The sequence below is a fragment of the Azolla caroliniana genome, unplaced genomic scaffold, assembly GCF_043228905.1.
Source record: "Azolla caroliniana isolate FFs.n. ecotype wild unplaced genomic scaffold, voAzoCaro1.0.p SCAF_3, whole genome shotgun sequence".
NCBI classification, from domain to species: domain Eukaryota; kingdom Viridiplantae; phylum Streptophyta; class Polypodiopsida; order Salviniales; family Salviniaceae; genus Azolla; species Azolla caroliniana.
Window position 1 is genome coordinate 19,930,240 of NW_028230438.1, and position 24,452 is coordinate 19,954,691.

At 42.2% G+C, this 24,452-nt stretch overlaps 2 protein-coding genes across 2 annotated transcripts; one reads left to right on the plus strand and one right to left on the minus strand.

Moving 5' to 3' along the window:
* The first annotated feature begins 6,633 nt into the window (after positions 1-6,633).
* On the plus strand, positions 6,634-8,131 carry LOC147866436 (transmembrane protein (DUF872)). Its single transcript, XM_087316877.1, has 2 exons — positions 6,634-7,011; positions 7,677-8,131. Exons 1-2 carry the CDS (start codon positions 6,675-6,677, stop codon positions 7,754-7,756), a joined length of 417 nt encoding a protein of 138 aa, XP_087173003.1. The 5' UTR covers positions 6,634-6,674; the 3' UTR covers positions 7,757-8,131.
* Positions 8,132-18,677: 10,546 nt separating this feature from the next.
* Positions 18,678-22,842, minus strand: ETFBETA (electron transfer flavoprotein beta). The gene is made up of 5 exons (XM_087316878.1): positions 22,634-22,842; positions 21,856-22,140; positions 19,672-19,752; positions 19,483-19,577; positions 18,678-19,062 (listed from the first exon to the last, which is right to left on the minus strand). Exons 1-5 carry the CDS (start codon positions 22,700-22,702, stop codon positions 18,837-18,839), a joined length of 756 nt encoding a protein of 251 aa, XP_087173004.1. The 5' UTR covers positions 22,703-22,842; the 3' UTR covers positions 18,678-18,836.
* Between the last annotated feature and the right edge of the window lie 1,610 nt (positions 22,843-24,452).

The following is a 24,452-nucleotide window of genomic DNA, read 5'->3' on the forward strand; positions in this document are numbered from 1 at the left end:
GAAAGAAGAAGAAAGAAGAAGAGCAGCTACACATAACACACATTCATGCCCTTCTGTTGTTTTTCTGTGGGTAGGGGCTCGGGTTGGGTCAAGATCAAGGTCAAGGTCAAGGTCAAGTCCCGTTTGGGCTTGGGGTAGCATTTGTGACTATGGTCATGGCCATGGTAAAGCTGAAGCTCAGGTTCGGGTTCGGGCTGAGGTCGGGGTTGCATTTTTGTCTATGGTCAAGGTCAAGGTGTATGGTTGGGTAGGGGTTGGGGTTGGGGTTGGGGTTGGGTCATGGTCATGGTCATGGTCATGGACAAGCTGAAGCTCCAGTTTGGGCTCAGGGTTGCGTTTGTGTCTATGGTCATGGTCATCATAAAGCTGAAAGCTCGGGTTCGGGCTAGGGCTGGGATTGAGGTCGGGGTTGCATTTGTGTCTATGGTCATGCTCACGATCATGGGGAAGTTGAAGCTCGGGTTGAGGTTGGGTTTTTTTTGTGTCTATGGTCATGGTCATGGTCATGGTAAAGTTAAAGCTTTGGTTCGGGCTAGGGCTGGGATTGAGGTCGGGGTTGCATTTGTGTCTACGTCATCTACTCAACATAGGCTTCATGTGCGGACATGATCGTAAGGGATGAGTGAACAACACCTTTTGCACTAATGGAGACTTATGAGAGTCGACTTTCAAGTAACTTCCCAATACCATCAATTTCATAATTGTAGACTGGGGTTGTTGACTTTACAGTTGATTGAAGCCCCATAACGTCGAGTTGCATGTGGACTTTTGATCACTTGACATTAAGCATGATTGGAAGAATGACAAAATCAAGTTCAAGAAGGATCGAAAACACAAGTGTCTTTATCAAGGACCACATTGTGTTAAATGAGCACCCATTACATACCAAGGGTACCTACATGCTACTATATCTCATGGATCATGACGTAGAACAATTATCGATGAATAATCCATGTTTGACGCTAACATTCTTTAAACTAGAGGACATTGGTTGCATTAACCAAGTTAGAGGTGCCAATGGCATTGAAAGAACGTATGATCAATTGTTGATGAATAATCCATGTTTGACGTTAACATTCTTAAAATTAATGGACATTGGTTGCATTAACCAAGTTAGAGGTGGCAATGGCATTAAAAGAACACATGACATTAGCTTTACCATGTAATGATGTTTTTTTGGGAAAACGACATTTGCATTAGGCTTTAAGAAGAAATTTGCATGTCAATCAAAGCGTGTGAGTTGAGACAAAGGAAGTTATTGTAGGATAGATAAAGGATAAGCATGCCAATCACACACAAAGAGTTGGACATTAAGTGTTCATTGTAGATGGGTAGGAAGGGAAGTGTGTGTGTGTGTGTGTGTGTGTGTAGATAGTTGGGGAAATGGCAACTACCACAATCGATTCAAACTTTGATTGTCCATCCACCAAGTATGCATATAAAAAGGACGACATATCATATTAGGACAAAGACATCGAGGGAGGCGGGGACACAAAGGTGATGATGACTATAGAGCAAGGTGAATCTAGCTGGTGTGGTTACGAGTGTTGGTCTACGAGACATGAGGGAGGGTTTCGAGATGTATTGATGTCTCGAAGTTACACACATGCTTATGAAATCTAAATGGGACCACTTGTTAGAGTGATTATCTAATGTAAGCATATGATAAGGATATAATATATATGAAATAAGAAAGGAGAGAGAGAAAGAAAGGTGTCGATCCACCCGACCATCCCCGAGCAAAGGGATAGAGATGGACTCAAGCCTCGATCGGCGTCCCATACCACCATCAAGGCGTTGAGTCATACCTAGTGTTGGCACGCTTGCTACAAGAGGTGACCCACCACGGAACAGAGTCTCGACGTAGTCAAGAGATGATCAAATGAGGCTAGCTAGGTCTCATATTTATAGCCAGACCTAAGGCCCTCATGCAAGTTCACACTTGGCCTAATGGGTTGTCTCAATCTTGAGGATTAAAAGTAATCCTCCCCTTCTTTACACTCTTGTTTAACCCTCACACTTTATCCACATGTATAGAATATTATGGTAAATTCTCACCATGAGATATTATATGGTCATGCCCGTAACATACCCCTCTTTAAAGCATTGCACTCTTGCAATGGAAAGTTGGGGAAGTTAGTTCTAAGAGTATTTTCGTGTTCCCATATGGCATCTTTGATAGATTTATCCATCCATTTTATTTTAACTTCTTGGACTATTTTAGTACGCAGATTTTTTGTTTTAACATCGAGAATTGTTTTTGGTACATGTGGTTTAGAAGATAATTCTTTAGAAGTAACCATAGTTTCAATTGTAACTGTATTGTCACCAGAACCTAGAAGTTCTTTTAGACGACTTACATGAAAAACTACATGAATTTCAACGCCATTGGGAAGAGCGAGACGATAGGCTGATGAACCAATGCATTTGAGGACTTGAAAAGGTCCACAAAACAGTGGGGCTAACTTAGCGCACTTACCCGTAGACAAAGTCTTAAAATTGTGAGCTACACGTAAAAATACCTTCTGTCCAAGGTTGAATACATGAGGTTGCCTATTATGATCGGCATAAAAACACGCTCTATCTTGAGCAGTTTTTATATTATCTCGTGCAATATGCAACATATCTTGCATATCCTGAAGAAAGTTTTGCATACTTCACTCATCATGATGTATATTAACATCAATCGGGCTCGTGGCTGAAAACCACACATCAACATAAAAGGACTATACCCTGTTGACGTATGCTTGGAGCTGTTATAAGCAAACTCCAAATTTGGGAGATTACGTTCCCATTTTGTTGGTTTTGCACCAACATATGCTCGAAGCATGTCCTCAATAATTTGATTTACTCGTTTTGTTTGTCCATAAGATTGAGGATGATCAGTGGAGCTCATGCTCAACGTAGTTTCTAATTTCTCAATGACTTGTGTCCAGAAGTCACTAGTAAACTTTGGATCTCGATCACTCACGATATCAATCGGTAACCCATAAAAACGAAATAACTCGTCAACGAATTGGTGAGCATATTCAGGAGATGTTACCGTGGTTTTATTAGCAATAAATATGGCTATTTTAGTTAGTCTATCAACCACAACCCAGATGGCATCATGGCATTTTTGGGTGCGAGGAAGGCTAACAATAAAATCCACGACTTTTCCACTTATTATTGGGAATGTCCAAGGGATGTAAAAGTCATGCGGCTTTAAGTCGCTCAACTTTGTTAACTTGACATTGGTGACATTTAGTCACATAGTTATGTATGTCAGGATGCATCTTAGGCCAATAGAATTGAGTGGAGATGAGAACGAGTGTACGATGTATTCTTGGGTGCCCCTGTTGAGGGTGCATCATGGCATTAAAAAAGAATTCTCTTTTTGACCTCAGGTAAATTTGGAACATAGACCTTCCCATTACAGTAGAGCAGACCATTAGCAATGTGGAAGGATTCCTTCGAGGATGTGGTGGTGTCTGTTCCAGACTCAATTCTTGCCCAATATTTCACAAAATAACTATGATTAGGATACTTTCCTCGAAGGTGATCATAAAGATCTGATGTTATTTCAGCGAAGCTAAGCATGTTAACTTCATGGATGTGACTTAGTGCATCAACGACAGTGGTCATGGAACCTTTACGATATCGTATGGAAAAATCAAAGTTCTGGATGAGATCAGCCCATCGTGCCTTACGACCTTTCCGTTATTGTTGGTCACAAAAATATTTCAAGGACTCGTGGTCTGTAGTTACCATAAAACGATTTCCATAAAGGTAATGGCGCCATGTTTTGAGCGCATGTATAACTGCAAATAATTCATTTTCTTGAACGGTATACCGACATTGAGCAGAATCAAGTTTCTTACTCTCGAATGCTATTGGTTTACCATCTTGATATAAGACAACACCTATAGCATAATCGCTTGCATCGGTTTCAACCTCAAGAGGTTTTGAAGGTCGGGTAAAAGAAGCGAAAGAGTCTTGCACACCAGGTCCTTGAGTTCCTTAAAGGCGAGGTCTAGTGTAGCATTCCACACAATAGGTTTTGTAGACTTACGTGTTTGACTGTTTAGAAAATCAATAAATGGCGTCGTCAATTGGGAGTAATTACGAAGGGATTTTTGCAAAAACTCGACAAAACCAAGGAATGATCGAACTTCTCGAATATTCCGAAGAGTGGACCAAAGTTTGACTTTCTCGATGCGAGAAGGATCAATTTCAACTCCTCGTTCGGTTATAAGATGTCCAAGTTAAGTAATTGATTTCTTGAAGAACTCGCATTTTGAGATCTTCGCGTAGAATTAATTGTCGCGTAATGTTTGTAAAACAAAGCGAGCATGTTTAGCATGTTCTTCTAATGTATGACTATAAACTAGAATATCATCCAAGAAAATAACGACAAATTTTCCAAGTTGTTCTCGGAAAATGTCATTCATTTCTTGTTGAAATGTGATCAGAACATTGGTCAAACCAAAATGCATAATCAAAAACTCATAATGGCCATAGCGCATACGAAATGTTGTTTTAGGAACATCGTCCTCACTTATACTAATTTGATGGTAGCCCGTACGGAGATTAAGTTTCGTAAAATACTGAGCTCCCTGGAGACGGTGAATTACATTGTCAACCCGGGGCAATGGATATGAATTCTTGATCGTCACTTTATTCAGGTGTCAATAATTAATACACATACGCCATGTGCCCTCTTTCTTTTTTACCAAGAGAACATGTGCATCCCATGGAGATTTACTATAACGTATATAACCCATTTGTAAATAGTCCTTGAGTTGCTTAGATATCTCATCCTCTTCGGATCAACTTAAGTGATAAGGAGGTATACATATTCGTGCAACACCAGGTACAATATCCATACGATGGTCTATATTACGTTTAGGAGGTAACCCATGAGGATTAAAAGTAATCCTCCCCTTCTTTACACTATTGTTTAACCGTCACACTTTATCCACGTGTATAGAATACTACGGTAAATTCGCACCACGGGATATTATATGTTCATGCCCATAACACCACTAGGGACTTGAACCAAAGGGGATGGGTTTACTCGAGTTTCCAAATGCGATGAGTTGAAGGCTCCTTAGACTCAGAACCTTGTCGGACTCGAAGGCTCCTTAGAGTCGAAGGTTCTTCAAAGTCAAAACACTCTCTAGAGTCTTCAACACACACACATACATATATGTCTAGAGGGGTCTTCAAATGCTATCTACATTTAGACACACACACACACATACAAATATAGTCTTCAAACACTACCCACATTGGACATACATATACATACATGGTGTAGCCAAAGTCTTCAAACACTACCCATATTTTTAAAAGAAGAACAAATCCTTTCATTAATATAACAATTTACAAGATTTCAAACTCTATGTGATCAGCGGAGGAAACAAACACTTTGGAGGTGGAAAGTGCCAAAAAGGATTGCCATTCTTGGAGGTCATGAATGGACTACTTGTCCACACTAGAAGAAACTCATGACATTGAGCAATTTTAGCATAAGAATCTCCAACCATACCATCCCATTGATCTTTAAAAGTATGAACCATGTCTAACCAAATATTTGTAACCAATTCAGTTGGTGACACTTTAACTTGATGGAAAACGAGAGAACACTGAGCCTTCCAGATATTATATACAACTGTATAACTTAGTATCTCCCATACCGGTTAGATCTCCTTCCTTATTCCTGAAAACTATAGAGACAGTAATGGTAGTGCACGAACACTTCCAGATTTAGTGTAAAACCCATGGTCCATATATTCAACATCGTAATGGAAAGCATAACGGACAAGTGACGTCCAAACCACCATGCCCCATGTGAAAACCAATTGGGGGGGGGGGGGAATAGTTCTAAAAAATTCTAAGGAGGCGTTGCCATACCAATTGAGACTCAATGCATGCCCTTAAAAAATGTTTTTTTGGGTTTCAGATAGCGGCCACAACCAGAAGATACGCCCATCATGTGCTAACCATAAGCCAACATGCTCGATGTACAAGTAACCATTGTACATTGCAATGCAGCATTTTGTTGTGGTAGTTTTCTTGCTCATAGGTTAGCTTGAAATTCTGCAAGGAACTTGGGAGTAATACCTTGCTCATTCTAATTAGCAATGTGCCTGGTTTCGGCCAAACTAAACCGAGCCGTTAAGCCATGGTTTAAAGGTTTAGAAGTTCCAAAATAATTAGATGCATAATACATAAAATTCGTGTTCATTTGGCATAACATTCGTTTTCCTACGTTGGAAAACGAATGCGAATGTTATTCAAACATTCGTGTGTTTTTATTTTTTTGTTTTTTTCCCATTTCTTTAATGTTTTCTTTTCCTTTTTTAGGCTTATTTACCTCATAATAAATAGTTAATCCAAACGTATCGTATTTTAGCATTCGTTGTTTTTTGAAACATTCGCGAATGCGAATCTACGTATAGTTCATACTATGATTAGATGGTTTGGTTTGGTTTTAATGATTAATAAACGGTTCGGTTTTGGTTCTGAAACTGGGGTTGATCGGTTTATAGGTTTACGCGGTTCCAATATTGAAATGGAGACCACTTACACACACACACACAGACAGAAACAGGTATATAAATAATGATGCCAGACGAAGAAGAAGAAGAAGAAAGAAGAAAGAAAGAAAGAAAGAAGAAAAACAGAGAGCCATGGCGGATCGTCCCCATGTTCGCTACTCTGCTCTCTCCACGGAGCAGGTGCAACAGCCACAGCCGCAAGGAAGAGAACAGGAGAGAGTAAAACAGAGAGATCGAGCCCGTCGCCGGCCGGCTTCATCATCATCATCGACGACGACAGAGGATCTGCGGTACGAGTATGACCCGTTCAATCGAGTACCATGGAAATCTATCTTCCTCGCGCTCTTCTTGCTCTCCTTTGGAACCCTCTGCCTCCTCCTCTCTTACCTTATCTTCGTCGGCCACATGGGCGGTGATTCCTCCCAAGTCTATGGATTCCTCACCATTGGTATTCTTCTCTTTCTTCCAGGTATTTCCTCCTCCTCCTCTCTCTCGCTATGCTATACTCAAATTTTTTAGGAGAATAGTTCCTGTTACATATAACACCCATCACGCTGTTATCCTGTCCTAGGATCTCTGCTTGCAAAGATGTTAAATGATCTTTACTTCAGCATTGTCTAATCGTTTGCTATGTTCTGTCTATTCCTGAGAAACACCCACCCACCCACCCATGATACCCAGTTCCCATAATGCAAGGATCATGCTCGTGTGTGTGTGTCTCTCTCTCTCTAAAATTCTCTTTTTTGCATCTATCTTTGAAGAATGGCATGCTACTTGGGTAGCTAACACCGGAAAATATTGTGGGCATTGGAAATTGTAATCTTGAGAGGATTTTACATCTGTGCTATTTAAACTAAACATGTAAGTTTGATAACCTGTTTTTGCGTGTGTTCTATAACTTTGATAATTCTCCTAGTTGATGTCATCTAGATGGGTTTCTATATTCTGGATTTGTGTTTATGAATCTTGATCTTTATTGTGTGTGTTACACACTCACGCAAGCTCCACAACCAACCTTTTGGGCACACACTTTGATTATGGATTTTCATTTCAACTTTATGTGTCTTCCAAGAGTATTGATGCACATAAATGTAGAATCATCAATTTGTTGATTGGAATCATTTACTTTGACAGGATTCTACGAGACCAGAATTGCTTATTATGCAATGCGAGGTGCCAAAGGCTATTCCTTCTCACAAATACCTGAGTATTAAGGCACTATATGCTGTGATGATGAATCGAACCAGATGGTCTAAACATAGAAGTGGTACTTCTTGCATCCATGTTCTTATTTATTAACTAGTTCCATAAACTTGTAACTCCTGCTGGTCATCCGTCATAGGCATATTCTTCTGTATACATGGTCTACCATAGATTGCTATAATAAAAGAATATGTTAAGAGATATTTGTATGCTACCAAAAGAGACATATTTGACAAAACTTCTATCATGTATGATGACTGTTTGCAACCTGGGTCTCGTTGGTAGTTGTTCTGGCCATCCTCAACTGTTAAGATCAGGTGAAGTCAAAACTTTTGTTGAGAGCATAACATGTTTCATTTGAATTGACTACACATCCAATTGGCATACATGGTTCATGGTTGCAATTACAAGTAAAAAAGTGCCCAATTTTTTATTAAATTTTGCAACATATACACCTTGTAGTAATAAACTCATCATGGGTTGATGTTCGAATTCCATAGATTTGGTTTGCCTCTTAATTCGGACACAAATTTCAACTTGTAAGAAAGTAAATCTCAGGGAGGTTGTTAAAAGATGAGCTTTTGAGAGTGTGAGTAGTGTAATGCCAGGGAGATTTTCAGTTGGGCTGCTGTTGCTCACATTGATTAGTGGAATGGGGTATGTGTTGAAGCATTTTTGGTATATTTCCAAGTCCAGATTCACTCAAATCACATAATCTTGACATTGTCTAATGCAAATCTATATTATATTGGTCATCCATTCTGAAAGCAGTTCATCATTCATTCGTATCATTTCCTTGACAGGATGCAGTAGTCAAGTTTCTTCCAGTCTAATTTTGAAATCTTGTAATGGAAAAAAGAGTACCTGTCATAAATTTATATGAAAAGGAGTTTTTAATATAAATCAGAAAAGTAAAAAAATTGTATCATCTACCTTGAATTTGGAATTCATTCAGGCTGTAGTTTAGAAATTCATTTAACCCGGATTTTGAATGGTAATGAGATGTTGCACATGATCTTTATCTCCCTTGTGCTATCTAGTTGATAGTAGGTAAGTAATCAATATATGTTTTAGACCCCCTTCCATTTTGAAGAAGGGGAATATGGCTTGGATGGTAACATTTGTTGAAGTTTGCAAATACATAACTAACTTTGATATTGTTACTACAAAGGGATACAAAATATTGCACATTATGTTGTGTTTGTTAGGATTGTTGTGTACTAAATAATTGTGGATTCAAGAACCACCGATATAGGGGCTTGCACTTGAAGTTGAATTGCACAATTACTTAATTCTTTATTCAATAACCTGATCTCTTGGTTTAGTGCCGTGCCATTGGAAACACCATACAAATGTATCATATTGGCATTGTACATGCTTATCAGCCAGCAATGCTCCTCTCTGAGCCAAGATCAAACTTCTAGCTAGTAATATCAAGGCTTGTTGGGTGATCTTAATTGGCTCTTGTGTTGGTTTAGATTGTCAAACCAATGAATCTTCTTCCATTTTTTGTAGCACTCACAAACTAAAGCTATCATTGTGGTTTTGATTATCAATCTTTTGAAGATTCCTCTTAACCTCCATTTAGAGATCCCTCTTAACTATAAAGAATGGAGGTCCAATGATTCATGCAATGTATTAGTTGTGAAAGCTTTTATTAATAGTCATGGGAATATACTAGGAGTAGGGAATGAGTTATAATTGACCACAAAGCAATAAACATGCCTACACAATTGAATGACTACACATGGGAATAGTATGACAACCCCTCAACCACCTATGTATAAGAGAGAGAGAGAGAGAGAGAGAGAGAGAGAGAGAGAGAGAGAGAGAGAGAAAGAGAGAATTGGTGATATTGTGAGTTTGCATCTTTCTTATGGTGGACAAAATGGTGGCACAAGCATTGACTGATGATTCTTTTATGTTTCTACAAGCCTCAAAAGAAAATCTTGAAAGGATTACGCAAGTTTGGGACCAATTTGCCTTGGCTTTGTTGGACACAACAATTGGCAATAGTTGATTTCAGTTAGTAGCTTCAGGGAAAGGTTTGAACCCATGCCTATGGCATTCTATTTTCAGGCGTCTTTCTTCACTTCCATTACGAGTAGCATTCGCTTAGGGTTGCATATATTTTGAGGAAGTCTCACCTTATTGCTTGTACAGAGAGTTAATTGGAATGTTGGGATAATGAGGGTCAATGATTACATGAGGATCAATTTATCAGCATTGGGGGTGTCCACTGGGTGTTGATGTTACAAATGTTCAATTGATTGATTAGGTTGGTTGTAAATTGAAGGATAAATTTATGTAGTAGAAGACTCAATTATGACCCTTTCATGCACGACTCAAAGTGATGCAATGTATCTTGATACCTATGTTATTATATTTTCTACCACTACTCTCTTGGACTAAGAAGGCATTACAAACATTTTTGTAACCTCTTCAGTTCATGTTAGTTCATGTTGTGGTGGAAGGGAGAAACCATGGGAGTAAGATGAATTTCATGGGACTATTTGGCTACTCCCAAATGGTTAGGTGGTGTGGCAATATTAGATTTGGAAATGCATTTGATGGCTCGTAGATTTGCATTATTACGAGATGTGTTAGCAAGATGAACCATGGATATCTATAATGCAATGTTTTATTGAGCATGAAAGGTGGTGCATGGGAAAACAAAGGTTCAAGCACCGTGGTGGTCATTACTCAATGGATGTATTCCTCTAAATATTCAATACGGGCAACAATTGGTAAGGTCATGGCAAGATGTATTATCTTTTCTTGAGTGAGCACCATCAAGTGATTGAGAATTTTGTAATCATTACAAAATGAATTGCTCTTTTCTTCTGGAGCGTTCCATTGGCATAGAAAAGGGAAGCTACGATCTCAATTAACTCGTTTATTTTGATTGGGGGTTGTAGATTTGGGAGATGTGGTTGGTGATAGATAGGGCGAGTATATTATTATCTATATTAATATATATTATATAGGTAGACCTTACGAGTTTTAGAGAGGTGAAATGGAATGAATGAATGAATGGGTGGTGGTGGTGGTGCTCATATTGATGATGATGATGATAATGATAATGATAATGATGATGTGGGGATGATGAATACATGTGGACCCTAAATTCCATGTAATCCTCCCAAGCTTCATTCCCCGGGACTGAACAAAAAAGTCCTTTGGATCTTCTTCTCCTATATATATATATAAATAGATAGTAGTTCGTTTGGGGGGGGGGGGGAGGCCATATGGAGAGTCATGATTGGTAGGCTCCCATTAGGTTCAGTTTTAAAGAGATGAGGACTAGGGTTAGGCACATGCTTCTTTTGCACCATTTAGTTGGAGGACAATACACATAAGTTCATTAAATGTCTTATGGCGTCTACCATTTGGAAGTACTTATAAGACATTTGGCAAGTTTTAACCCGTTGTTATTTGAGGCCTCAACAATGGGTTTTTTCTCAATATGTTCAAAATGGTCCAAATGACAAGCTGGAGATATTGTTCCAATTTTTACGATCACGGGGATTGCAACACAATTGGAATATGGGTAATGCTTTCATGTTTGATAGTAGACATGGGGTGAAAGCCTATACGAAGAAGTTGAAAAACATTCTTATGTGGAATTTTGGGATGCTAAAGCATGTGGGGATTATTTCCTGAAGCGCATACTCAGATTTTATATTAGCTTTATAGGACGTCCCTCTCCCTACATAGGTAGAGAAGACTAAGAAGTTGTAACAAGTGGATTTTTCATACAATTACTATAATTGTGTGCTTTTACCAAAGAAGAAGAAGAGAAAGGAATCAAATAATTAAGGATATGCCATAAGTTGGGTGATTAACCTCTAGTGCTTCCCCATTGTTATTAGTAGAGCATTGCTCCTAATTAATTTGTGTTGAGCGGCAAGCTCAACCGGAGCCGGATCGGCTGAATAAGCCGGAGCCGGTAAGCGAAACGGATCGGTATGACGGTGAGCAACCGAACCGGCAAGCAGTGGAGGCCGGGTGCAATCCGTAACCGGCAGTCCAATCGGAAGCCTAGAATAGGATAGACTACTAGGTATCTATAGTCTCGTAGTAAGTGTCAGATGCTCGTGTGAGCATTGAAGTACATGGTACTTCCGTCAGTCCCAAGAGGACTTGTATAAATAGTGCTACTTAGCACAGTGTGTAAAAACACAGAGCCTTAATATAATTTTGAAATTACGTTCTGCTCTCTCTGTCTCTCTCTGTCTCTCTCTCTTTCTCTCTGTGTGTTCTCTGTTTTACGCTTCCGCAAACACTTACGTTTTCATGGTATCAGAGCGCGAGGGTTGAGAACCTCTGCTGCAGACATTTACTCTTGAGAATAAAACCCTAACAGGTCGAGAACAGACACAGTAGAAGACATGGATAGAGGCATGGCTACGTCGCTCCCGGTGGAGAAGCTCGACAGGAGCAACTACGCATCCTGGTCTTACAAGATGCACCAGTACCTGCTTGGACACGGGTACTGGAGTGATGTCGAAGGAGCGAATGATGCGGCGCCAGACTCGGCACACAAGGACTTCCCGGTATGGGAACAGGCGGCAAGCAGGGTGATGTACTGCTTCGCATCCAGTGTTGGCGATCAGCTACTCAGCCACATCCGTGACGCCAAGACACCGAAGGATGCTTGGGGGAACCTGAAAAAGGTTTTCGCCGCAAGCACCACTGCCCGGAAGCTGCAACTCAGACATGAGTTGAGCAATGTTCGACAGAAGAACATGTCCGTCGCAGACTACACGGGCCGGATAAAGGAGATTTGCGACTCACGACGAGATGGTGCAGGTATGTCTCGGAGGCCTGGCGTCCAAGTTCGGAGCATTCCGGACTGCGGTGTGTACAAGGGAGAATACCCCCTCATTCTTCGACTTACAGTCGATGCTCCTTGTAGAGGAGAACCATGCCGGTGCATCTACCAGTGCATCCCCGGACAACCGGATGCTGTACACGGGAACGGATCGGCACTGTGGGCGTGGTGGAAGAGGTGGGTCGGCACGCAATGGAGGCGGCCGGCAAGAGCAGGAACGGAGGCACTATGAGTGTGCCGACAGCAGTTCCGGGACTTCCACAAGCAGGGGGAGTCAAGGCGGTGCCGAAGGCCGGCAAGACAAATCCGCTACGGAATGCTGGTACTGTGGCAAAAAAGGCCACAGGGAAAGCGAGTGCTGGAGAAAGCATGCCGATTCGGACAAATCCGGCGGCAAGACCGGTAAGGATGGCCGACAAAACTCGCACTACGCAAACGGATCAGGAGGATCCGGAACCGGAAAGGCCGATAAGGGGCCACCCTTGGTGATGAATCACAAGGCAAACTCAATGAAGAAGACCACTTCCAAAACGGAGGAAGTGTGGTATGTTGATTCCGGCGCGTCGAACCACATGACGAGCCACAAAGAGTGGTTCTCCTTTCTGGAGAAACCAGATCAACCAGGAGTAGTCGAAACCGGAGACGACACTCCTCACCCAATCGTGCACGTCGGAGAAGTCCCTCTAAGCCACGTCGGACAGAAAGGGAAGCTGATGAACGTATTACACGTTTCGACAATCACGAAGAACCTGGTGTCCGTCGGTCAGATTGTCGACCAGGGGATGCAGGTGTGGTTTATGCACCTTGGGTGCTTCATTGAGGATGAAGGCGAAGTCATTGCGCAAGGGCGCAGAGACGGGAGGATGTTTATCCTCAACACCAATGACATTGGCACCGCTCTGTTCGCGAAACGACAGAAGGTCGAGTCGGACATCGACCTATGGCACAAGCGGATAGGCCACGTCAACTACCAGAGGCTTCAAGACCTGCAAACGAAACAAGTCGTTTTCGGTTTGCCAAAGTTCAGCGGCCGGAGAGCCGAAATTTGTGAAGCCTGCCAACTTGGGAAGCAACACCGGCTTCCATTTCCCACCGAATGGAACCGGAGCCGTAACAAGCTCGATCTCATCCATTCGGACGTGTGGGGACCGGCACAAAGTGTAAGCCTTGGCGGGAACCGGTACTTCGTCTCCTTCATCGACGACTATACTCGACATACTTGGATCTACCTCATTGAGCGGAAGAGCGGAGTCTTCGACTGTTTCCGGAGCCTCTAGAAGATGGTGGAACGGGAATCGGAGAGGAAGATCAAATGCCTTCGGTCGGATGGCGGAAAGGAATATTTTTCCGGCCAATTCACTAGTTATCTGCAGCAGAAGGGAATTCGGCGAGAGTTCAGCTGCAGATACACACCGGAGCAAAATGGTGTGGCCGAAAGGAAGAACCGGACACTCGTCGAAGCGGCATGGACAATGCTGGAGGAGAAGAGCATGCCCCGGTTCTACTGGGCGGAGGCGGTCCAGACGGCCATCTACATACAAAACCGCATTGGTGACAAGGTGTCAACTCATGAGCTGTATTTCGGGCGCAAGCCGAACTTAAGACACCTTCGGATATTCGGCAGCCTAGCGTATGTGCATGTGCCGGATCAGAAGCGGAGGAAGCTGGATGCAAAATCGGAAAAATGCATCCTAGTCGGCTATGCTCAAGAGCAAAAGGGGTATAAGTGCTATAACCCCCGGACGAAGGAAGTCCGAGTTAGCCGGGATGTCGAGTTCGATGAATCGGCATCCTGGTACTCCGTACCGACTCCGACTTCTGATCCCGACCGAATGCCGGAAGATCAGGCCAGTGAACCTGAATCAGCCTTGGAAGAGGATGATGAAGCCGGGACTCAAGATGAGAGTCCGGAATCGTTGCGGTTGAGTGGACCGAACGAGCGACTGAGTCGGTTGGACCAGTCAGATGAAGAGACGGCAAGTGGTGGAGACTCTGCCGTGCTCTCCCGCGCAAGGAACCAAGGAAACGGTTCACGCGCAAAGAGAAGGGGAAGAGGAAGATGTCGGAATTCGAAACCGGCAACGATGAGTCGGATCGGTGCATATCCGACTCCGGAAAGGAGAAAGGCAGATCTTCGGCAACGAAGACCGAACTGGCCAAGAAGGGCCTCAAATCAGGTGACGGTGCGTTGCGCCGATCAACCCAATAGAAGGATCCCGTCGTGCGGTACAGGTACAATGAATACATGGCGCATCATTATGCGTACATGACTAAGGTGACAGAAGTGCACGAGCCGGAGAGCTACGCAGAAGCAGCAAAGGACGCACATTGGCGTGCCGCTATGGACGAAGAAATGCGGGCACTCGATGCCAACGAAACTTGGGACCTAGTTGATCCTCCCCGTCAGTGTAAACCGATCGGATGCAAGTGGGTGTACAAGGTCAAGTACAACGCCGACGGTTCTGTTAACCAGTACAAAGCCTAGTTAGTGGCGAAGGGATACGCACAGACCCACAGAATCGACTACGATGAGACCTTCGCTCCTGTGGCGAGGATGACGACGGTTCGTGTGGTATTGGCGGTTGCTGCGGCAAGGGGGTGGCATCTTCACTAGATGGATGTGAAGAATGCCTTCCTTCAAGGAGAGCTTGAAGAAGAAGTCTTTATGACTCAGCCCCCCGGATTTCACTCGGAGATGAACAAGTCGGCGGTATGCCGACTGAAGAAGTCGCTTTACGGCTTGAAGCAAGCCCCCCGAGCTTGGAACGCGAAGATCACGCACCGGTTGCGTAAGCTGGGGTTTGCTGTCTCTAAGTCGGACTCTTCGTTGTTCATTCGGCAAGGCTCTGACGGTCTGGTATGTATACTCTTGTATGTGGATGATTTAGTCATCACCGGACCGGGTCTTCCCGAAATCAACCGCGTCAAGTCCCAGTTGTCGGACGCATTCGAAATGAAGGACCTGGGGGACCTTCATTATTTTCTCGGGATCGAAGTGATCTGGACCCCCGACGGCATATTGCTCTCACAACGACATTACGTGTTGAATATGTTGTATAAGTTCGGCATGACGGATTGCCGACCTGTCTCCACACCCCTGGACCGGAACCAGAAGCTCTGTCCCAACTCCGGACCGGTCTGCAATGAGAAACGGTTCCGACAGGTTGTCGGAAGCCTGATCTACTTAACCATCACCCGACCCGACATCAGCTATCCGGTCGGCATGGTAAGTCGGTTCATGCGGAAGCCAACCGTGGAGCACCTTCAGTGCGCGCAACAGATATTACGGTATGTCAGCGGCACTAAGGACCGGGGTCTGCTATACCGGCGAGGTATACCCAAAGTGCTTGTCGGTTACACAGATGCTGACTGGGCCGGCGATGCGTCTAATCGCCGCTCCACTTCCGGATACATGTTCTCCATAGGTAGCACGGCCGTTGCGTGGAGCAGCAAGAAGCAACCCACTGTGGCTTTGTCAAGCACTGAGGCTGAGTACCGGGCCGCTACTGTTGCCACTTGTGAAGCCATCTGGCTTCGGCGACTGCTGCGAGACTTGCGGATCGAGGTACCGACCCCAATCCCGATTTACTGCGATAACATGAGCAGCCTGCAACTCGCCAGGAACCCCGTGTTCCATGCTCGCACAAAGCACATCGAGGTGCACTACCACTTCGTGCGTGAGCGGGTCCTGAGCGGTGAAGTTGACCTACGGTATGTTCATATGGATCGACAGGTTGCCGACATCTTCACCAAGCCGCTCGGATCGGACAAGTTGCAACACTTTACCGACATGCTTGGTGTTCAGCATCTCGACGTGCCGCACTTGAGGGGGAGAAGCAAGGACAAAGTCTCTACCGAAACGGGCAAAGGCCAACAAACTGTTGAACCCGTCGGTAAGAGGAGAGCCGGAAGAAGAGGAGACAAGAAAATAAAGGAAGCCGAGTCGGCGAAGGAAGTCGACACATCCGAACAGGTCGGAGCAAGCGGCTGTGAAGAAGAGTTGTGCACTCAGGAAGAGAAGTGCATGTTGTGCGGAGGTCATCACGACGGTACTGACCATGATACAGAGCCGAATGAAGAATTCGATTTCGGTTCACCGGCTGAAGAAGCCGAGGGAAGCATGGAGAAGGCCAAGACTCGGAAGTGGTCCGATGTGGTGAGAGGCCTGAAGTCGGAAGTCGAATCGGAGTGTACCGATTCGGACAAGAGCTAGAACGAGTCGGAGACAGTTGACTCGGATCAACAAATGGATCCAGATGAGTCGGATCAACTGAAGACCAAGGGGACACGGACACAGCGGAAGTCGATGCCATCGTGGGAGAACCGACGGATCGGCAAGCGCCGGAGTCACAGCAACGTGAGTGCTAAGATGGGCCTATTGAGCAGACATGCCGACCGAGAGGGTCAAGGCGCGCAAAACCGAGAGGGTCACGGAAAACGGGACCGGACCGGACGAGGAGCGCGAGCAAGGCGGAGTGACGCCAGGAGAAGTCGGTTGAAAGAACCGACTGCCACAGAGGTCGACGCTAAGACCCCACCTCAGGTTGAGCTTGAGGGGGAGTGTTGAGCGGCAAGCTCAACCGGAGCCGGATCGGTTGAATAAGCCGGAGCCGGTAAGCGAAACGGATCGGTATGACGGTGAGCAACCGAACCGGCAAGCAGTGGAGGCCGGGTGCAATCCGTAACCGGCAGTCCAATCGGAAGCCTAGAATAGGATAGACTACTAGGTATCTATAGTCTCGTAGTAAGTGTCAGATGCTCATGTGAGCATTGAAGTACATGGTACTTCCGTCAGTCCCAAGAGGACTTGTATAAATAGTGCTACTTAGCACAGTGTGTAAAAACACAGAGTCTTAATATAATTTTGAAATTACGTTCTGCTCTCTCTGTCTCTCTGTCTCTCTCTCTCTTTCTCTCTGTGTGTTCTCTGTTTTACGCTTCCGCAAACACTTACGTTTTCAATTTGATTAAGATGTGAGCATAGCCAAGCTTTATGTAACTTCCTTTGATTAATGTACTTTATATGTTATCCCCTCTAATACTCTCAATCGAGCGTGTGCATTAGTGAATTGTTATGCTAATCATTCTACATTCTAGCTTAGGAAGTCCAACAATCATACCTATCTTTGTCGCCTGTTTTTGCCACCTCTCTTTGTCTATGATCGTCAATTGGTGACCACACAAACTACATGAATAAACTCCTCTAGATGTCATTCATTCCCCATGTTTGAGCCCATGAAGACTTATGACATCATTGATGACCAAGGTAGCAAGTAATTGACATAGATGGCTAATAATTTACTTAGAGAAGTGATTTAGATTATTCTTGCTCATATATATTAATTTTTGAGTTTGATTGATTCTATTTCAAAATGGGCTTGGGAGATCTCCAATAGCAATTGCATTGTGCGTCAAGATTTAAAATAGCACCATTCCATGTTCTAAATGGATTTCCATGAGCAAAAGTATCACATGCTACATGTTGCAAATTCGAAGCCAACTTTTGCTTCATGACATGCGTATACCATTGAAGAAATAGGGACATGGTTGTATCACATACATCATAAATATGCTATGCTTCAATCCCATGTTAGGTTTTAATTTAATACATGCAGCCTTAGAGAGCTAAGTTATGGGCTTTCCAATCATGTAAATTTTCTTTAGTGGTGGTTTTTGTTGAAACATCGGATGAGAGACTATAAGAGAAATACAAGAGAAACGCATAAGAGAAACACTTGCTAATAATTATCGAACCCGACATCTAGACGCCTCATTGTACAACATGGGTGTGAAGAATATGCATCCAACTCAGGAATCCGCAATCAATCTACACTCACAATAATTCCCATAATAGGGATCACAAAATATCGTCAAGCTCCTTGGCAAAGAATCATCGGTTATTGTGTAAGACAAATTCGTAATTTTTAGTAAGCAAGAAGGAAAATATGTGGGACTAACACTCTGAGGTAGGGAGTATTCTTACCCAACAGAAATGACAAAGTAGAGTTGCTATTCAGGCAAAATTATATCAACTGTTCCGAGCAATGTTAATAGAAACCTCGCTCAACACTGTATTGACTGGTATATAATTGCATGGCCCTCAATTTTCCATTTTGTCACGGTACTATATGCTTCATCTGAGTCATTTACAATTGATCAACGGATTTGGGGCAAGGTAAATAAATATTTACAGTTCCTTGCATTTATTTCAATGGAAAAAATACAATTCAGCCAAATTGGAGCAGATGACCTAATGATTAAATAACATGAGCTTCATTCTTTAGCTTATCCAGAAGCTCATCAACTGATGATAGGACAACTCCTGCTTTCCTTTTCGGGGGTTCCACAACTTCAAGAATCTCAAGATCCTCTGACACCTCTACTTGTAGATCCTCAAGTGACAACTTTGTTATTGGCTTCTTTTTTGCCTTCATAATATTTGGGAGAGTTGCATAGCGTGGTTGATTCAATCGCAAGTCTGTGCTGGAAATTTCAAAAGGAATTTCAAAAACCCATGGCAATGAAATATTGGTTGCTTTTCAGCATTACAAATATCTTATCGGTAGTATTAAATGGAGGAACTTCAATATGAGACAGTAATATGGACACCAAAAAAGCAGTCTTGCTCATTTAAATATTCTATCAATGCTTTGCTTTTGACTGTATTGACATATTCCAACAAAACACATCTGACAATACAGAAACAAAATTGAGAAGCACATATATGCTGCCAACAGAAGACAGGGAATAGGTAGCTGAATTTAAAATATAAGTTTGAAGGATAAATGAGAAATTTCAGATTCAATGGTTCACAAGTTCTCCCCCTGCTTGTCTGAACTCCATCTTGGTTTGTTAATTATACAACAATTATCATATGTTTTTCAACAGGAAAAGGGATCTTACGTTATAACAGCTGGAAGACTTAGACTTAGTCTTTCAAGGCCTCCATCTACTTCTCGTTCCACCATAACACGTTCCTTTTCTTTCTCTACGACCACCTGCATTAAGATTGTTTCTAATATGAATTGACATAAGATGTAGGAAGGACCAACTTCAAAAAATCTATTTACTAATATAGATCTCTCATAAAACCTTAGATGCAAAAGTCCCCTGAGGCCACTTAAGAAGCCCAGCAACCATTTGGCCAGTCTGATTACAATCATCATCAATCGCCTGCACCAAGAATATAATTAGAAGGATGCATCTTAAGGAAACCTTAAAAGACATAATAATTCAATCTTATACAGTTTTTGAAAGATTTCTAATAGGCTCCTTATAGAAGCTTTGGGATGGCAGCAAGTCTCCCAAGTTCTGACAGCTAGCTTTATTTTCCAGACCTAACAAAAAAAATACATTTTGCTTTGATGATATTTGACCTGGCACTAAAATCCACCTGGGGATCCTAGGACTTGCTTGTCGGTGGGAACAAAGAGGTCAACAAGAGAGTGATTGTGAAGTTAATGCACCAGTTGAGATAGCTCTTATGGTTAGAAACCTCTTGTAATGAGATAAACTCAGTAGAGAATGCTAATGTTTTGGACAAACACTTCAAGGCACTGAGGTGTACCCATATTTGTTCACTAAGAAGCGCATGATTTTAGAGCACCATCATACCATCCTTCTGTTAGAATCACGTCTTACTGAATTTCTTACATAATTATTTTTTCAACCATTGTATCTACGTGTCCATCATTCTAAAGATCCTATTCCATGCAATTGCTAACATGCTATCAAATGTGTTCTGCACTTGTTAGTCAACAGGAATTTGGAGTAGGAGATTCGAGAAAATGTCCCAGAGATTAAGACAAAAATTGTGAGTACATGGTCAAGCTGAACAGACAGTACCAAATGGATATTGACCCCCTGGTTGGTCAGGGTCATAACCACCGGGTGCTTTCGGAGATCAAGCTTGGTGGAACAAACTACACATTCTGGCAATTCAAGATGACCACTATTTTGGATTCCTATAAGCTTCTAGACACCATGATCAGAATCGATGCAGAGCCAATGGGATCTCTCGATCCTGAGAACCCAACTGGCCTAATCCCTCCTATGAGAGGTGGATGGGAGGAATGCGAACAACATATAAGGCAGTGTTATGGGCATCACAGATTCAGTGTTGGAGATTATTTAGCACATATTAAAAGCAGTGCATGGTAGACAAATTTTTTGGAATTAGTATACAATACAGAATGAGATCAGCATCCAAAACCTAGAAAATCAATCCTCCATTGAGCAGATGGTGTAAAAGGAGAAGGCAGAAATATTTATTAAGAGGATAAAGCACCTTGGAGACTAGGTGGTTAGAGTCGAGTGGGTGTATTATAGAGATGTAGTTGCAGGGAGATGTGTTCATGCCTTGAGCTCAATGTTTAACAACACTGAAGAGTGGAATCCTTTGCTTTCATTAAGAGGAGTTCTCTGTGTTAATTTAGGAGGTGAAGCTGCAGATAGGGATTTGTCATTAACTGAATATGGAGCATTTTATATTGAATAGGATAGAGAAATTGTACAGTCAAATACATGTTTCAATGGGAAGGGTGCTCATAAATGTGATAGTCAAGGACAAACCACCCAAGAAGACTGCAAAGTCGAAGGCCAAGAGTCCCAGGATTTTGATTTGGTGTCAGCCAAAGAAAACACGGCCCACTGGCGTGCATGTGTGTGTGTAAAATACTGGAGATACACAATATATCGTCATGACATGGCATTCTCATTAAAGATTAAGGACACCTAAAGGGGATACAAATTTATTACAATATATAAAGATGTACCGTCATGACATGGAGTTTTCATTAAATATAAAGGATGACTAAAGGGAATACAGGTTTATTACAATATATAAGGATGTACCATCATGACATGGGGTTCTCATTAAAGATTAAGGGCGACTAAAGGAGGTAGAGGTTTATTACAATATATAAGAATGTACACAATGATATTTGCATCCTCAGTGCTCTTATATCTAATTTCACTTTTATTTTATTCTCTTTTTTCTGAATAGTTCAAAGTCAAACACATTGTACTCAATTAGTCCCGTAGGTCAAGTTCAGCCTATTGTGGACATTAGCAAGACTCTTTCTCCCCATCTGAATTATGATCGAGTTCAGCATATCATGGCATCAATAAAATCTTTATCTTTTGCTTCAAGGAAAGATGCATTGTGTTTCTTATACCTAAATCTAGAGAGTATAAATCCACACTTGCTACTCCATCCGAAGAAAAAGGAACTACTCTTATTATGTTGACACTAGGTAGACAATGAAGGAACCAAACCTGTTTTCCAAGAAGGAGAAGGCCAGGCTTCTCAGAGACAGCAAGGGCACGAAGAAGCTTAGCAACTGACATTGGATGAAGAGGCAAATCTGATGCCACATGTATTCCCCTGTCTGCACCCATGGCAAGGCCAGTCCGCAATACATCTGTGCATTTCTCACTCCCCATGCTCACAACCACCACTTCGGAGGCAATGCCAGCCTCCTTGATTCGTAATGCTTCTTCTAATGCTATCTCACAGAAGGGATTCATGGACATCTTCACGTTTGTGGTTTCTACACCAGTCTGAAGGAACATAAAAATAAGAACTTTGATTCAGTCTATGCATGACAGTGCATATAAGACAGCAAAGAATCATACTGAGAGGTAAAGAAACCCTATTTCTTGGCGAGATTCAACTGGTCTGCATGTCGACATGTCTAACACAGAGCACAAGAAAGAAACTCTAGTAACAAAATAACAAAACCCTAAATTATATACAGGAACGGTTGAAAAAAAATACATAGAGACTTCCTGATGCCCCGTTTGAAAAGAAATTACGCAAAGGAATCCGCAAATAGAAAAAGTTAATCCTCGAAAAAAAAAAACCAACGAAACCCTAAGTCCTATATAAGTGATGACCAGAAAACCTACGTTTTTCTAAACGGAGCCCTAAATCCTGTGGTGGTGCTGGGGGGAAACCCTAATTTTCTCCAAACTGGAACACTTAAATCCTATGGAAACGGTGGGGAAGAAACCTTAACCCTCGTACCTTAGGCAATAGCAATACTGCATGTACCTTGTCAGATTTTACACGGATTTTGACCGCATAATCGATGACTCGTTTGACAGCGACAAGGATCTTCATGGTGTGAGAAGGTATTCTGCAGAATCGATCTCAGGATCGCGACTGTACAAAATGCCTATTTTCCCTTTGTCTCTCTACGAACCCGCCATCAAAACACCCATCACCTGTTCTCTGTCTCTGTCTCTCTGTCTCTTTCTCTGTCTCTGTCTCTGTCTCTGTCTCTGTCTTGTCTTACCAAGAAACAGGAAATTTCCCAAAATGCCCTTCCTCACGGTTTCGAGAAATTGCCTAAAATACCCCTCTCAAAACATTGGTAGTACATAACTTAATATGTGTAATGGGGAAATCTCATGAACCTCGAGTGGGGAGAGGGACACCTTCAGAATTTGTTTCCGAATATTTTACCATCCCCTTCTCATCCTCTTTTTGTCATGGATGTGTTTCGTACTTTCGCTCCACGGATCGTAATCCCACCATCTGCTTGTTATGGCAACTAGGTCTCGATCAGTGCCATGATGATCTCTTGTCCTCTACTCCATGAACTCGTTTGTTTTGCCACTAGTAATTCCATTCATGACGATTGACATCTTATGTGAATGAATTTGAAGGACCCTTTCACTCGAGCAATAGCACCTTTGCATACAACTCGTGTTTTCTTTGTTTGCGATATGTACTTCACAACTTGTATCAGCGCTATAATTCCGTATCAATTGTTCTGATATGTCGAACGTGTGGCTGACCCAACAGTGCTAGGGGAATGAAGCCTACTACTACAATACAAGAAGGATTGATAATTATCCATCTATTAGCGTGAAACAACTTGGTGTCTAGGGTATTACATCCTAGTAAGTTGAGTTTTACCTGGACTCTTATCCAGAACGGACTCTTGTACACATTCGATTGATATATTATATGAGCTTGACTAAAATGGTTGCAAGCAATGGATTTGAGGGATGGTGAGGGAGTTTGAGTAAGATGCAATAATAATATCTTGCCAAAACATATGGATAATTTACCGTTATGTAGGCTAGAAAGTAGAAAGTTGTTGTCTTCTCGTTTGAACACGTCCACTAAGCTTGCCTGTTTCGAATGTAGGGGATGTTTATGTGTGGGAAATATGGAAAGCTAAATTTGACTTGTCAATGCAATGTCAAACATTAATAGTGAAAATGAGAGCATCAAGACTTTAGAGCTATTTAGCACACCCTACCTAGAATATAAAAAATATGCTCACGTTGAGACGAGGTTGTAAAATGATAATGTTGCCATGAGTCCCTTGTCATGTATCAACCAATTGAAATGTTAGAGATAGTTGAGCACAATAGAATGTGTTGCACTATGTAAATCACGTAAAATGACGATGCACAATCATTGCATAAGACTTTCATACATGACTAAATTTAAACATACAGGTTAATTACAATCTTGTAGGGGTGTGTAAAAAAAGAAATTTCTTTCCCAAATTCATGAGATCACTACTTTAGCAAGACATAAGTTGTAAGTTGTTTTTTAAGATGACCAATTATCTTCTCTAAAAAGAAAAAAGACATCACTAGAGAGTATCGTTCACAACCACACTATATTACATTATAATGCCATTAATTAGATAAGAGGTCATTTAGGTAACAAATAAATGTCAAGCCTCATTGCTGGCTTTAGTGGATATAATAATATCCCAGGTTGAACTTCTTTGTGATTTAGTGGACATGTCCCCCGGTTGTTCTTTGTGATTTCCCTGCAAGCAAGCAAATAATAATATGCTTCATATAATCAATTGCACTGATTTAGCACACATCATGGCATCTCAAGT